The 13683-nt window shown below is 32.7% G+C and overlaps 1 protein-coding gene across 2 annotated transcripts; it reads left to right on the forward strand.

The window, feature by feature from the left end:
• The first annotated feature begins 5667 nt into the window (after nt 1–5667).
• Nucleotides 5668–10103, forward strand: LOC145592583 (auxin response factor 9-like). 2 transcript variants are annotated; one of them, XM_081649087.1, is made up of 15 exons: nt 5668–6143; nt 6248–6363; nt 6461–6556; nt 6644–6700; nt 6882–7034; nt 7169–7253; nt 7438–7528; nt 7614–7778; nt 7907–8020; nt 8115–8187; nt 8274–8424; nt 8544–8599; nt 8717–9091; nt 9179–9366; nt 9462–10103. In XM_081649087.1, the coding sequence occupies exons 1-15, from the start codon at nt 6086–6088 to the stop codon at nt 9601–9603; spliced, it is 1920 nt and encodes a 639-aa protein (XP_081505213.1). In that variant the 5' UTR covers nt 5668–6085; the 3' UTR covers nt 9604–10103. The 2 variants fall into 2 exon arrangements, with proteins under 2 accessions (XP_081505213.1, XP_081505222.1); XM_081649096.1 differs by having other exon boundaries at nt 6251–6363.
• Nucleotides 10104–13683: the final 3580 nt, after the last annotated feature.

Genomic DNA, 13683 nt, shown 5'->3' on the forward strand with positions numbered 1-13683 from the left:
CCCACATTATGAAGTACTAGTACTAATGTTTTTGTAATTATTGAAATATTTGTGTGTTCTAGATGTGACTATCTCTAACCACATTATACTATTTGAATTGCAATGTAATGTTATATTGATTTACCTAGGATTATATAAAAAGGACATGTCCATAGCTTATAATTAAGCTAAGTATAGCAACAAATTTGCAACTCTTTTTCAAGTAATGGATAACTTACTTTTTGATGTGACTGTGGCAGATGAAAAAAAAAAGTAACAATTAACGTAAGTGATACTATAACACATAAAAACGCAAACCTAATTACTGAACTTTATGCATGGCTTGGTGCACATCAATAGACACGTGTTGTATGGTGTAAGTAAAAATGTAAAGCCCAAATTTACTGAATTGTATGTATGGTTTTGGCGCCATCAATAGACACGTGTTGTATGTGATAGTGATAATGTAAAGCCCAAATTTGTTGAATTATATGCATGGCTTGGTGCACATCAATAGACATGTGTGTGTTTATGTGTGAGTGTTAAAATAAAGTCTAAACTTACTGAACTCTATGCATGGATTGGTGCACATCAATAGACGCGTGGTGATACCTAATACATGATAAATATGGATATAATGCCTCCATTTGGCTAATAATTTAGTTATATGCATGGTTTGGCGCACATCAATAGACACGTGTTGTATGTGATTAGTGATAATGTAAATCCCAGATTTGTTGAATTATATGCATAGCTTGGTGCACAACAATAGACATTTGTGTTTTTATGCATGATTGATAATATAAAGCCCAAACATACTGAACTTTATACATGGTATGTCGCACATCAATAGACACGTGGTAATACCTAATACATGATAAAATATGATATAATGCCTCCATTTGGCTAATAATTTAGTTCTATGCATGGTTTGAAGCACATCAATAGACACGTGTTGTATGTGATATTGGTAATATAAAGGCCATATTTGTTGAATTATATGTATAGCTTGGTGCACAACAATAGACATGTGTGTTTATGTGCAATTGATAATATAAATCCCAAACTCACTGAACTCTATGCATGGCTTGGCGCACATCAAAAGACACGTGGTGATATCTAATACATGCATGATAATATGGATGTAATGCCTCCATTTGGCTAATATTTTAGTGTGTTAGTGTGTATGTATGAATTGAAACATTGAAAGTCACATTATATATGCCTAGATGTCATTACAAACTATTGATCGAATTTTCTTAGGCTTGAATTTATTATACTAACTCTAGTTTGTAAAGTTGGCTTTAACCTATGATGTAACGAAAAATGTATATCATTTTATGACCGAATCAAATTATTCTAAAATCATACAAGGTAAAATGTTGTGGCATATCTAATTACGAGATACATGGTATGGGTAGCATAAGTTTCCGCCAAAGGAAAATTTTCTCCAACATAATCTTTTAGACAACTTGAAAGCATTGTGATTAACCTAATTGATGACCTAGTTATTAAGCTAAAAAAAACACATAAGTCATGATGTTACCAAAAAAAGCAGTATAATATCTTTTAACCGAATTAGATATTTTAAAACTATACATGGTAAAAGGCTATGATATACGAAGTATCTAACTACGAGACATATGGTATGAGATGACTATGAGTAGCATAAGTTTCCGCCATATGAAAAAATCTCCAATTCAATCTTCTATCCTGATTGAAAGCATTGTGATTTACCTAAGATTTTTTTAAAAAAAAAACCGAGCTCATTATATTAAGCTTAATAATAAGATATCGTAAAGTCTATTTTAAATACTGGATGGTTATTTAATTTTAGCCATGAATGTATGAAAATAATAGAGAGATATAGTGGCTAATTTAATTTATAACAAAATGCAAATGCTAACATAAACTCAAATTTATTGATCGCTGTGTCTGCCTAAGCACAAAATTAATCATTAGGAACTTAGCATGATATATTAAATCAACATATTTGCCTTCATCTAGCTTAACATACAATTAATTTTTTTTTTGGTTTTTAGAGAGCCACAAGGGCAGAGGTGAGAATCGATCCCAAGATCTCCGGGAATCGGGAGGGATGCTCTAACCACTTGAGCTATCCCTCGCTCTCTAACATACAATTAATGAATGTGTACATACACCATTTGTTTCATATAGATCTTTTCAAAAGTGAGAATAATATCAATATGAAATGTATTGTACGTAAGAATTGAAGTATATGAAGCATTGTATTCATTTTTCAAGCTTAAAAATACTCATAAATGAAATGAATTAACATCACAATACAATTGAATTCACATCATCGATCTTGATATTTTGCTTAGCTAGATTTTAGCATTGTATATTCATTTTCTTCCAGGATAGCTTAAAATAATACTCCCTCCGTCCCAAATTACTCGCAACAGTTTGACTTTTTGCACTATTCATACATCTCCCTTTGACCATCTTTTTTAACTAGTATATGAAAGTCAATGTAATCATGTAAGATGTTGTTGGGTCTATTTTAATGTATAATTTCTTAATATAAACTTTTTATAACTTATATAAATATATAATAAAAGATATCAACGGTCAAACATGTGCATCGACAAGCGTGTCCAGTCAAAATGTTGCAAGTAAACTGGGACAGAGGGAATACTAATGAATTCAACATCACAATTCATAATACAATTGAATTCACAACCTCAATCTTGGTCTTTCGCTTAGGTTTTGATTTATATAATTAGCACGTTTGAAATCAGCTAATCTAGTAGTGAAAAATTAGCTCTATGATTTGATAAATTTTCTCCTCTTAATTCGTTTGTTAATAAGAACTAAAGGGATAGTACATGACCACTATTGTTGTTCAATAACAAAATCGTTGATTTACCCGTTCATTGAAACACCTTTGTTATCTTATCCAAACCTTTTAAACTTATTGCAAATTATTCATATACTATGTTAAATATTAAGGTATTTAGAAGTTAGAGGACAAATGCTATTGGTAAAACATTTTAGAGTACAACTCAATTTCTTACGTAAATAAGCCTTAGCTTAAAGTGGAACATATCAAAGGTTAATAATAAGTTATTACATCATAGGGTTTTTGCTTATTGACTTATCATGCAAAGTATATAACAAAAATTTATGTGTGTGGCGTCTCATAATTCACACATACAAATGTGACATCACTACCTCTTTACAGAATATACGTATCATTAACGCCTCTTATTGGATATTATCTAAACCAGTTGGGCCCAGTTCACTTCTATCGTTTATACGAGTAGTCTTTATAGATACCATCTCAAGTGATAGTAATTAAGTTTAATTTCCAAAATTTACATACAATAATGCATTTTTGTTTTTAAAAAGGGTCCATGTGTAATAATGTGTGAATTATTAGCTGTGTAAATCATATTAAAAGGGAAATAAATGATTTATTAATGATACCATTTCTTATATGTCTAGCAATTAGTTGTCCATAATCTCACATTACCTTCTATTAAGATTTACTAATATATCATCCATATATAAAAGATTATTTCTATATCATTAAGATTTTTCAAGCTATAAATACAATGGTCTAAATCACTGTCAAATCCCATTCAATAAGATACTCCACAAAACATATACAAAAATATTCTTGAAGAATTCCTCCATATAGCAAAGGTAAGTCATCACATATTCTCTTAGTATTTGAAAGTCTATCAATTATAATGATATATTCTCCATAGATGTCTTCCAATCTGTTACTTTGTCAAAATATAGCAATTCGAATAATACCATTTCTAAATCTTACATTTATATAAATTCATTCGTATAAAATAAAAAGCACCCATGCTTCCCTAGCTACAAACAGTATGGAATCATTCTATTTATATGCTATAAAATTCTGTATTTTATTTTGTTTATCATCTTTGCTTATAATTAGTTGCATCATTTTTTTTTTTTTGCACTATCTATATATAAAGTTTGTCATAAACTCATCTCTCAATCCTAAATAACTAAATCACATGATTAATCTGCATGAGCATATAGATTAAGAATAATTCAAAAATCGAAATGACCCGATCCAACCTTGCCCGATGACCTAAATTTACATTGGTTTTGATCCCATTTGTTTTACATACTTTTTGTAGTACGTTGTAGTTTTATAATTATGTATAAATTTATGCGATATCAGATTAAACCTAAAGTCATCAAAATGGTATTAAGGCTATGTTTAATTCACCTTTATTATTTCAGGAACTTATTAGTTGTAGTTGATCAGATCATCAGAAAAAAAAAAGAAATCTAAACATACTTTATAAATTTATGTGCGAATTTTTTTTATCACTAAATATATTTAATTATGAAAATTACACATTAATTAAATATACATTAATACAAGTCCAATAAGAACCTATTTGATGTATATTTTTTCTTAAGAAATGTAAATCAAATTAGATAAAATTAATAAAGTGAAAAAACATATCCTACGAGTATATCGTGTAATTATTACTACAAAAAATTGTCAAGAATAAATTTTGAGCGTCTTTCCATAAACCACTTTAGATTAAATAGAATTAAAAAATCGGTAACCTAAGTTGTATGACTTGTATAACTATTTAATTAATTAATTACGGAGTAATATTTAATTATTCAATGAATTTATCAATATAATTATTAAAATTGAATCTTTGAAGATCCAAATTAAAATTGAAATTAAATTTTTTACTAAATAAATTGAAAAAATTAATGCAGAGTATTTAATTTAATATAAAAAAATAATAATAATATAGAGTACTGATTATAGTATTACAAAACATGTCACTTAACTTGCTAAAATCGGTTATCAACCGGTCTTATTCTATTTAAAACAAATGCCCAGGGGACAAAGGTGGTACTAATATTATTTTGGAATAATTCACGGAAGGGTCAGTTAATTAGGGAAGATCGATCAAAAGTCATAGTATTTCTAAATTTTTTAATCAATATGTAGTAAGATTTTTACTTCATATTTTCTTTGGCCAATTGACCAGATTGGTAAATGAAAAAAACTCACATTAAAAAAAAAAAAAAAAAAACAAAACATTGAGAGAAATTGGTTAAAAAAGGCTAATCCCAAGTGGTAATTTTTTTTTTTTGGTTCAAAAAGCTTGGAGTCAGTTTATGCTTTTTAAATTTTTTTTCATCAATTAGAGGTCTTTTTTATTTAGAAATCTAGCTAAGCATAGTTTCTTATAAATGAAAAACTTTACTTTACTAGGGAAGCTAACGCGCGCGATGCGCGCATCATAGCTAGCCATATCTAGAAGGTTTTTTTGGTTTGGCTTTTAAATCACAAATTTAGTTAAATTAACAATAAGGGAAAATATATAAACAACTACATTTAGGAGGTATAAATGTTCAAGATAACTAAACATTAATGAAAGCAGAAAAGTAAATAAATATTTTAGAGGGTATAGTTGTCTAAACACTATTCATTAAAAATAGCCTACATATTAATGAGGGTATGTATGTAAATACACATTTTGAAGGGTATAATTGGCATTACACTATTCATAAGAGAGAGGTAGGGATTTCCTTAAAAAAAAAAAAATAAATTTACTTTATTAGTCCTAAAATAAGGAGAGAGAAAGAAGTGATGTCCGTGTGAGTCATGACACGGTGAAAGGCAACAACAAACGGGGTTAGAGGATGCGTATAATAAGACGCGCGTAAAGCGGTTTTGGGATTCTCTAACGGCGTTCATTTCCCCATCAAATCAAACTAACCCAAAAAAAAAATAAAAATAGAGAGAGAAAACTCCAACACCAACAACATTACAACAGCAGAAGAACAAAAACCTGGTTTTATTCGAATTCTTAAGCGGTTTTGTTTAGCTATAGAGCGGTTTTCCGGGGAGTAGAGAAGTGGGTTTTGTGTGATTTTAATCTTTTGGGGTGGTATTTTTATTAGCAGTTACAAACGTTTCGAAACTCCAAAGGTTGGAGCTTTAATTGCAGACAATAATATTGGTGATAAATTGAGTATTTATTGATTGATTCAGAAGCTTTGTATTTTTTTTTTTACCCTTTTCAACTCATTTTAAGATTTTAAGATTTGAAGAAGAAGAAGATTATTTATGGCAAATAGTATGGCATTTGGGCAACCCAATTTATCTCCTGGTGTTCGAGATTCAGGTACATATTTTTTTAAAGAAAATTTTCCAAATTTATTAATTTAATTCCTGTGAATTTCTTCAATTATTTATTTTATAATTTTTGTGAAATTGTGAATAATTTAGCAGGTGGAGGTGATGTTCTGTATCCAGAGCTATGGAGGGCGTGTGCTGGTCCACTGGTGGAAATTCCGCGCGTTAATGAGAGAGTTTATTATTTTCCTCAAGGTCATATGGAACAAGTGAGTGTAAATTTTCATATAATTTTGGGGTTTTAATTTTTTTGAAGGATTTTATTTTTGGGTAAATTTTGATGAATATTTGCAAAATTGTTTGTAGTTGGAAGCTTCAACAAATGAGGAATTAAATCAGAGAATTCACATGTTTAATCTAAATTCTAAGATCTTATGTCGTGTGTTGAACGTTCATTTGCTGGTAATTGTTCTTTCAATTTTGCTATTTTATTTATTTATTTATTATTTTTATAATGTTTTAATTAATTATTTGGTTGTTTAATTGTAGGCTGAAAAAGATACAGATGAAGTGTATGCACAAATAACTTTACTGCCAGAAGTAGATGTAAGACTCTTTGAAAATGATTGTTAATTTGTTTGATTTTGACAAGGCCTTTGCATCTTTTGATTTTGATTTTGATTTTATTACTTTTTGTGTTGAAATTTCTTTTTGGGGGTGTTTGCTTTTTTTGATTTTCTCCTGAAATTGTGGTTTGTTTTGGAAATTTTGTTATTTTTGTGTGTAGCAAACTGAGCCACTTACTCCTGATGAATATCCATCCGAGCCACCGAGGCCTGCGATTCGGTCCTTTTCTAAGGTCTTGACTGCCTCCGACACCAGCACCCATGGTGGATTCTCCGTTCTTCGCAAACACGCGAATGAATGCCTTCCTCCTTTGGTATATTCTTGTTTGTCTTAAATCTTTGCTCGATTTTTTAGTTTGTGGTTCTGCTGAATTTTGATGATTATTGCATTTATGGGATTAAGGCTTTGATTGATTGATTAAATTCTCGTGTTTATTTTCTTTCTTAGGACATGACACAACAAATTCCATCTCAAGAGTTGGCAGCCGAAGATCTTCATGGCTATCCGTGGCGCTTTAAGCATATCTTTAGAGGTATGATCATTTTGTAGTTCAATGTGATGATCTATTCATTAATCAAACAATGCTCAATTTTCATAGATTAGTAAATTCACCAAATTGTTGAAAGTAAAGCTGATTGCTACCTTATTCTAATCACATGCATAAGGTTGCCTAGAAACCACCTAACGTTCTCACCAATCATTTCATACTCGTGTAGGCCAACCTCGGAGGCATTTGCTTACAACTGGATGGAGTCATTTTGTGACTTCAAAAAGATTAGTTGCTGGTGATTCTTTTGTTTTCCTCAGGTATATTGCTTGTTCCGAAATTACTAGTATTTTGTTTGCAAATTGTCTGTGGGTTTGTATTAATGTTCGTCATTTGGTTGTTTAGAGGAGAGAAGGGTGAATTACTAGTTGGGGTACGTCGTGTTGCCCGTCAACAGAGCAGCATGCCCTCCTCTGTGATCTCAAGTCAGAGCATGCACCTCGGAGTACTTGCTACTGCATCCCATGCTGTCACTACTAATACCTACTTTGTGGTTTATTATAAGCCGAGGTAAGCTTCACTACTAATTATGAACTGTAATTTAATTGTAATTCTGTTGCTGTCTTCCAATGTTAGGAGTCGAGAACTATAGTATTTTTTTGACATCAGTTGGTTTTTGTTCATCTTAAAACAAGCAGGATGAGTCAGTTCATCGTAGGATTGAACAAATACTTGCAGTCGGTTGCCAATGATTATAAAGTGGGCATGAGGTTTAAGATGAAATTTGAAGGGGACGACACTCCAGAGAGAAGGTATTGGAACGTCACGTGTCAGTTAGATTTGTTTCCTAGATTAGAGTTGCCATTAAATATTCTAATCTATTCTTAAATTCGGTGATTTCAACAGGTTTACAGGTACAATTGTTGGTGTTGAGGAACTCTCACCCCAATGGAAGGATTCTAAATGGAGATCATTGAAGGTTCATAAGCCCTCCTTTTCTGTGTCCAATTATGAAGTTGCTGCGCTTTGTAGTCAAATTTCTTATTATTTGACCTTCTTTTGTAGGTTCAATGGGACGAACCCACATCCATTCCTAGACCAGATAGGGTGTCTCCATGGGAGATTGAACCCTTTGGTTATCCTGCTGCTTCTGATGTTGCAGATCCTGTTGTCAAGAACAAAAAGCCCCGGCCATCTGTTGAAATCCCTGGCCATGGTTAGAGAAGCATTTTCTGCATTACTCCTTATTTTGTCTTTCGAGCTCAAAATTTTTTATGTGTTGCTTAGATTCTTCTTCTCAACTTTCGTTCCTAATTTCCACCATCTTACTTGCAGCTTCCATGTCAGTTAATGATTCAACTTCTCGGAACCCCATTAATGACAACTCTCAGGTCAGTCTTGAGTCTTTGAATTTCATTAAACATATTTATTATCAAGAATCTCGACATTTGGATTTCTTTTGGATTACTGCTATACTTTCTCTATCTTACATGCAAGTTTGATTTCAGGGAGAAATCGAGGATTGTAAAACTGCAACTGCATGGTCCGTTTTCTCTGGATATGCAACCCCACAGTCTGCAAAACAAAGTGGTGACCTAACTGAAGTTGGGAAGAAAACTGAGACCACTTCAAGCTACAGGCTGTTTGGTATTGACCTAATGAAACCTTCCACACCGACAACTGTGGAGGAGAACTTTGTGCAAGAGCCAAATGTGAATGAAGTCTCCAAAGAGGAACAGGGGCGCAGCTTAGACTCAGCTGCTGAATCTGAACAAAAATCAGATCTTTCAAAGGTTTCTCAAGAAAAGAAGCAAATGCTACCATTGGCTTCATCCAAAGATATGCCAAGCAAGCAGGGTTCCTCTACCAGAAGTCGTACAAAGGTATATACAAGTGATGCATAAGATAGTACCCTATGATCCTAATTCTTTTTTAGTTAATTAGTCTAATAAGAACATTTGTTGGAATAGGTGCAAATGCAAGGTGTTGCTGTTGGCCGGGCTGTTGATTTGACAACGCTGGAAAGCTATGATCAGCTTATTGACGAATTGGAAGAGCTTTTCGATATAAAAGGACAACTTCGGCCCAGAGTTAAATGGGAAATTGTATTCACAGATGATGAAGGCGATATGATGCTTGTGGGCGATGATCCTTGGCTGTGAGTTTTCTTTCTCTCTCGGTCTCATTAAACTGAAACAAAAACTGTCCATTTCCAAATTTGCTGATTCAGTCTTTATATTTGTTTTCATGTAGTGAATTCTGTAGCATGGCCAAGAAACTTTACATCTGTTCAAGCCAAGAAGTGAAGAAAATGAGCGCGGGATGCAAGTTGCCCTCCTCGTCGTCATTAGAAGGTGATGGCACTGTTGTAAGCATGGAATCTTCTGGGAATTGAAGGGCTCTTAATCAAAACTTTAGTACCTTGATTCTGGGTGATAATCTTTTTTTTTTTTTTAGTCTTTTTAATTCATTTTGATGAAATGGAAACTGTTTCATAATTTGTTAGTGCTAATGTGGTGAGCTTAGAGAAAGAGGATTCTTTTCCTTTTTGTTGGCAACTCACTTTTTAGGGAGTTATTTTATAAAAACTTGGTAGGCTAAGTAGTAGTCTTAAAAGCCAACTACTAAAGTTGGGTTTTTTCAAGTGTTAAAAATCAATTTCAAATCATCAGGATGATTAGTGGGAAGAGAGAGAGAGATAGAAATGTTAGGACTTTTAGACTGTTGTGAATGTATAAAATGTTAAGCCATTTTTAGTGGTTCTTTCTTTCTCTTTTCTATGTTTGGTTTGTAAATAACTGTACTTGGCTTGTGGCAATTTAGTCATTTATTTTGCCTTTACCAGTTTTATGGTATTATTGGTATATACAAACAAAGTAGAGTAATTTCTTGTTATATCTCTACCATATGTAGACCAACTAGTTTTAGTGGACTACATGGGATGATTCTTGCAACTTTGCAAGTATAAAAGATTCTGAAGTTGGTACATTTTCTTGCTTTAGCTGTGAAAGTGTGACTCCATTATTACCTTCCTAAGCTGCCTATTAGGGTAAAGTTTCTGGGAAGAGAAAATACGTCGGGACGGAATGTATGTGTTTCTTTATGACCATTTGTAGTTCGGGGCAAATTCAAGCCTTCAAGGGGACTAATCAGATAGAAAGATGGGGCAAACTCGAAAGGACAAACTTTGTGCCTTTCAAGTGATAAGAGGGAGTAGCTGAAGAATTCATTTCCAATTTTTGTGTTTTGGGTAGTGAATTTCCAATTTCTTTGAACTTAAGTCTAGCCGCTTTTATGCAGAATATGGTGATTTCCTTTCTACCATACTTTTCTCCTTAGTATGCTATAGGTTATTTTTCACTTCTTCAACTGCATAAGTTGGAGCCTGGAGACATAGTTGTCGCCTATTGATTTTGGAATGAAATCTTACTCTAGCCATTGCCTATTGATTTTGGAATGAAATCTAATTTGGGCTTATAAACAGCTTAACTTTGTTTATATATTTAGGAATGTTAAAAATATTCATTGGGAAACCTCTTTCTTTTCCGAGGAAGATCAAGTGTAAATTTATCCATATTTGTCCCTTATTACCTATCACTCCATAAACTAGCAGGATAAAGATTTATTAGAATTTGGATCTTCTATTTCTAGAATGGAAGAAGTCAAATCCAATTAATCTATCGTGAGGACGTACTAAAGGAGACACTTCAGGATATGGTTTATCCAATTCAGAAATCAGGATATGGTTTGTCAGAGATTCCTTCAAGCTAATGGTATGCAACATCAACACACACTAATGTATGCACTATGCTACTATGATAACAAGAATGCAAGTATTTGTGGTGTGTACAACTTATTGTTCAGTGTGAATGCAACATGTTTTATTCTAGGTGTAACCGTGTAAGTCGTGTAATCCTTCATTCTATACGTTCTCCTTGATAGCAAATGAGTACCTGTAGTTTGGTACCACCATGTCATTTGTCGTCCTCATCAATTAGTGTTGATATTTTAGGTTTTCTGAATAATGAAGCTTAAGATTGTGTTATGGAATTGTAAATGAATGTTAAGCGGGTTAAATTGTCGTGATTGATAACTTGATAAGAAGTTAGACTAGAGGATCGATAGAGATGGTATGGTGGTCTTATTTCATCCAAGATAGAATGAATAGGCAGATAGCAGAATGTAACTTACAAAGACAATTAGGTTTTTGATGGGCCTATGTTATCAGAAAGTTCAATAGTTGTTAGCTTGATGGTTATTCATGTTTATGTTTTGTTAAAGTTGGAATTTTAAAGGGGCCTTAATTTGCAATATAATTAAAGGGTCGTGATCCATTGCAAATTTACAATATAAAAGCTATATTAAGCTCACAATTATTTATTACACCTTTAACAACGAGGAATCAAAGATGAATGTTTCTTTAAATTTTGAAATGACTTGTATATCTTTTGCAAAAGACATGTATGTGGTATTTACAACATCATTTGCAATACAGAGATGGATTTCGATCTATATAATTATGTTGTCTTTCACCGTTGCTTCTAAGATACTAAATGGCAAATTTAATGGTTAATAAAGGGCATTAAACTCCCTATTATTTCGTAATAGTTTGACTTATATTTTATATATCAAAATATTTTCATTGATCATCCGCTTAAAGGTTAAGTATTTAAGTTAGGGTCTATTCTGATTTATTGAAGTGAACTGAACTGATTGTAGTTGAACTGAACTGAATAGAGCTCAAATGAATTGTTTATGAAAGAAAAAATTAGGAACTGTACTGAAATGATCTGATTGAAACTGAACTGAATTGAAATTAAGCTGAAGAGAACATATCCTTAGTCCTTTTGTTGGGAGCTACGAGTAATTGCTAACATAATTTTCTTCTTCCATTAGAAATTAAAAAAGGGCTTCCCAACTCACGTAGAGGTTCTGACAGATAACCATGCGTCAATGACCATGCTATATGGCCAATATGGGTCATTGAATCAACAATCCCACTAAGGGATGCCTTGCACGGCTGCACCCCACTATAGAAGTCAAAATCATCACTAGCTATCTAAAACGTGTTCTAAAAAAATTATCATTTTTACAACGAAACAATGTTTACTCGGTCAACATAATATTTGCGGAGTACTAATAGAGTATAAAACATATTCTGGGCCTCAACCATTAGTTTAAGCTTTTGGTTGAGATGGTTCTCTAACATGGTATCGGAGCCAGTGTGACACAAAGGTCACGGGTTCAAATCTCATCCGCCCCTCCTTTAAAGTGGAATTAATTCGCACCAGGTATTTCAAGCCCAGCTTGGTATTAAAGCACGAGTATGCAAAGTGACGCACTTTGCATTATTAAACACTAAACAGAGTAACATGAGTCGATAAAATATCTTCTTCATTAAATCTCTACATAATCCTATGAGATGTTGCTACCCATTTCCAGTAATTATGCAAGAAACCCCGCTTTTAATAACACTCGTCAGTCGTCAATGTTGTTATCATCATATGCAACTTATATGTTTCGCCAACTTCTATACTCAAAATAAATGTTACAATACAAAAAATGTGGCTTCTATAAAAGCATTTTTCCCTTGAGTTGAAAGCAATGAAAATCCAAGCTTAAGACGTCAAAGTCTTTTTTGCAATTAAATTACAATGCTTAAATTTACGGTTTTCCTCCTCTTGATTATCCTTGCTTCCATCTTTGGTACGGTGATTTGTTCTTCTCCTTCAATTTTTTTGAGTTATTTCTTCTTCTTCTTTGTTAAGGCAAAGATTTTAAATTAAATCTAGCTAGCTTAGCTTATTAAACTAGTAACGAGTTGTACTTGTGTTATTTTTAGCCGCTTAAAATAAAAATATGACCTATGTCGTAGTAATTATAAAGAGACAATTTTTTTTATTACTTTTTTTCGGAAAAAGTGACACTTTTAGTCCAATTAATCAATATGTATACGAAATATCAATTTATAATAGTATATGACGCATGTGACTATTATTTCTAGATGATTAATTGATTATGTGTTATATGCAATTTCACTTTCATCTTATTTGTCATTTTAATAGACTGGTGTTTATTTTTGAATGTAGGAATTACAAGAGGGGAAAGTTGCACATATTTTGCACAAGTACCTGGAGGGTGCCCTGACATTAAACAATGCACAGAAACATGCAGGCCTTGTTACCGTGGAGTAGGGCTTATACTACCAGAATGTGTGGCACCGGGCGGCGACGTACATTTCTGGGAGTGTAGGTGTTACTTCAGAAATGGGGCACCCTGCCCACCACCAGGCAGTGGCCCTACTTGCCCTAAGCCGCCTGGTGCATACATTGATCAAGCTCATTGAGCAATCCTAAGCTAGATTCGACTTGCACCGCGTTTTGTTGATCCTAAAGAATGCTTTCTAGTCCATGGTTAATTAGTTATAGTCTTAATTAATGGACAATAAAATTTGATAGGTTCAAGTTTGAGCTTT

Source organism: Chenopodium album, chromosome 2 (genome assembly GCF_948465745.1).
Source record: "Chenopodium album chromosome 2, dcCheAlbu1.1, whole genome shotgun sequence".
Taxonomy (NCBI): domain Eukaryota; kingdom Viridiplantae; phylum Streptophyta; class Magnoliopsida; order Caryophyllales; family Amaranthaceae; genus Chenopodium; species Chenopodium album.

Excerpts from the sequence above, each read along its gene's own strand:
- LOC145592583 (XM_081649087.1), top strand. The coding sequence starts at position 6,086 with ATGGCAAATAGTATGGCATTTGGGCAACCCAATTTATCTCCTGGTGTT. Across the intron at positions 7,529-7,613 it reads GATTCTTTTGTTTTCCTCAG|AGGAGAGAAGGGTGAATTAC; the intron begins GTATATTGCTTG and ends TTGGTTGTTTAG. Across the intron at positions 8,425-8,543 it reads TGTTGAAATCCCTGGCCATG|CTTCCATGTCAGTTAATGAT; the intron begins GTTAGAGAAGCA and ends TCTTACTTGCAG.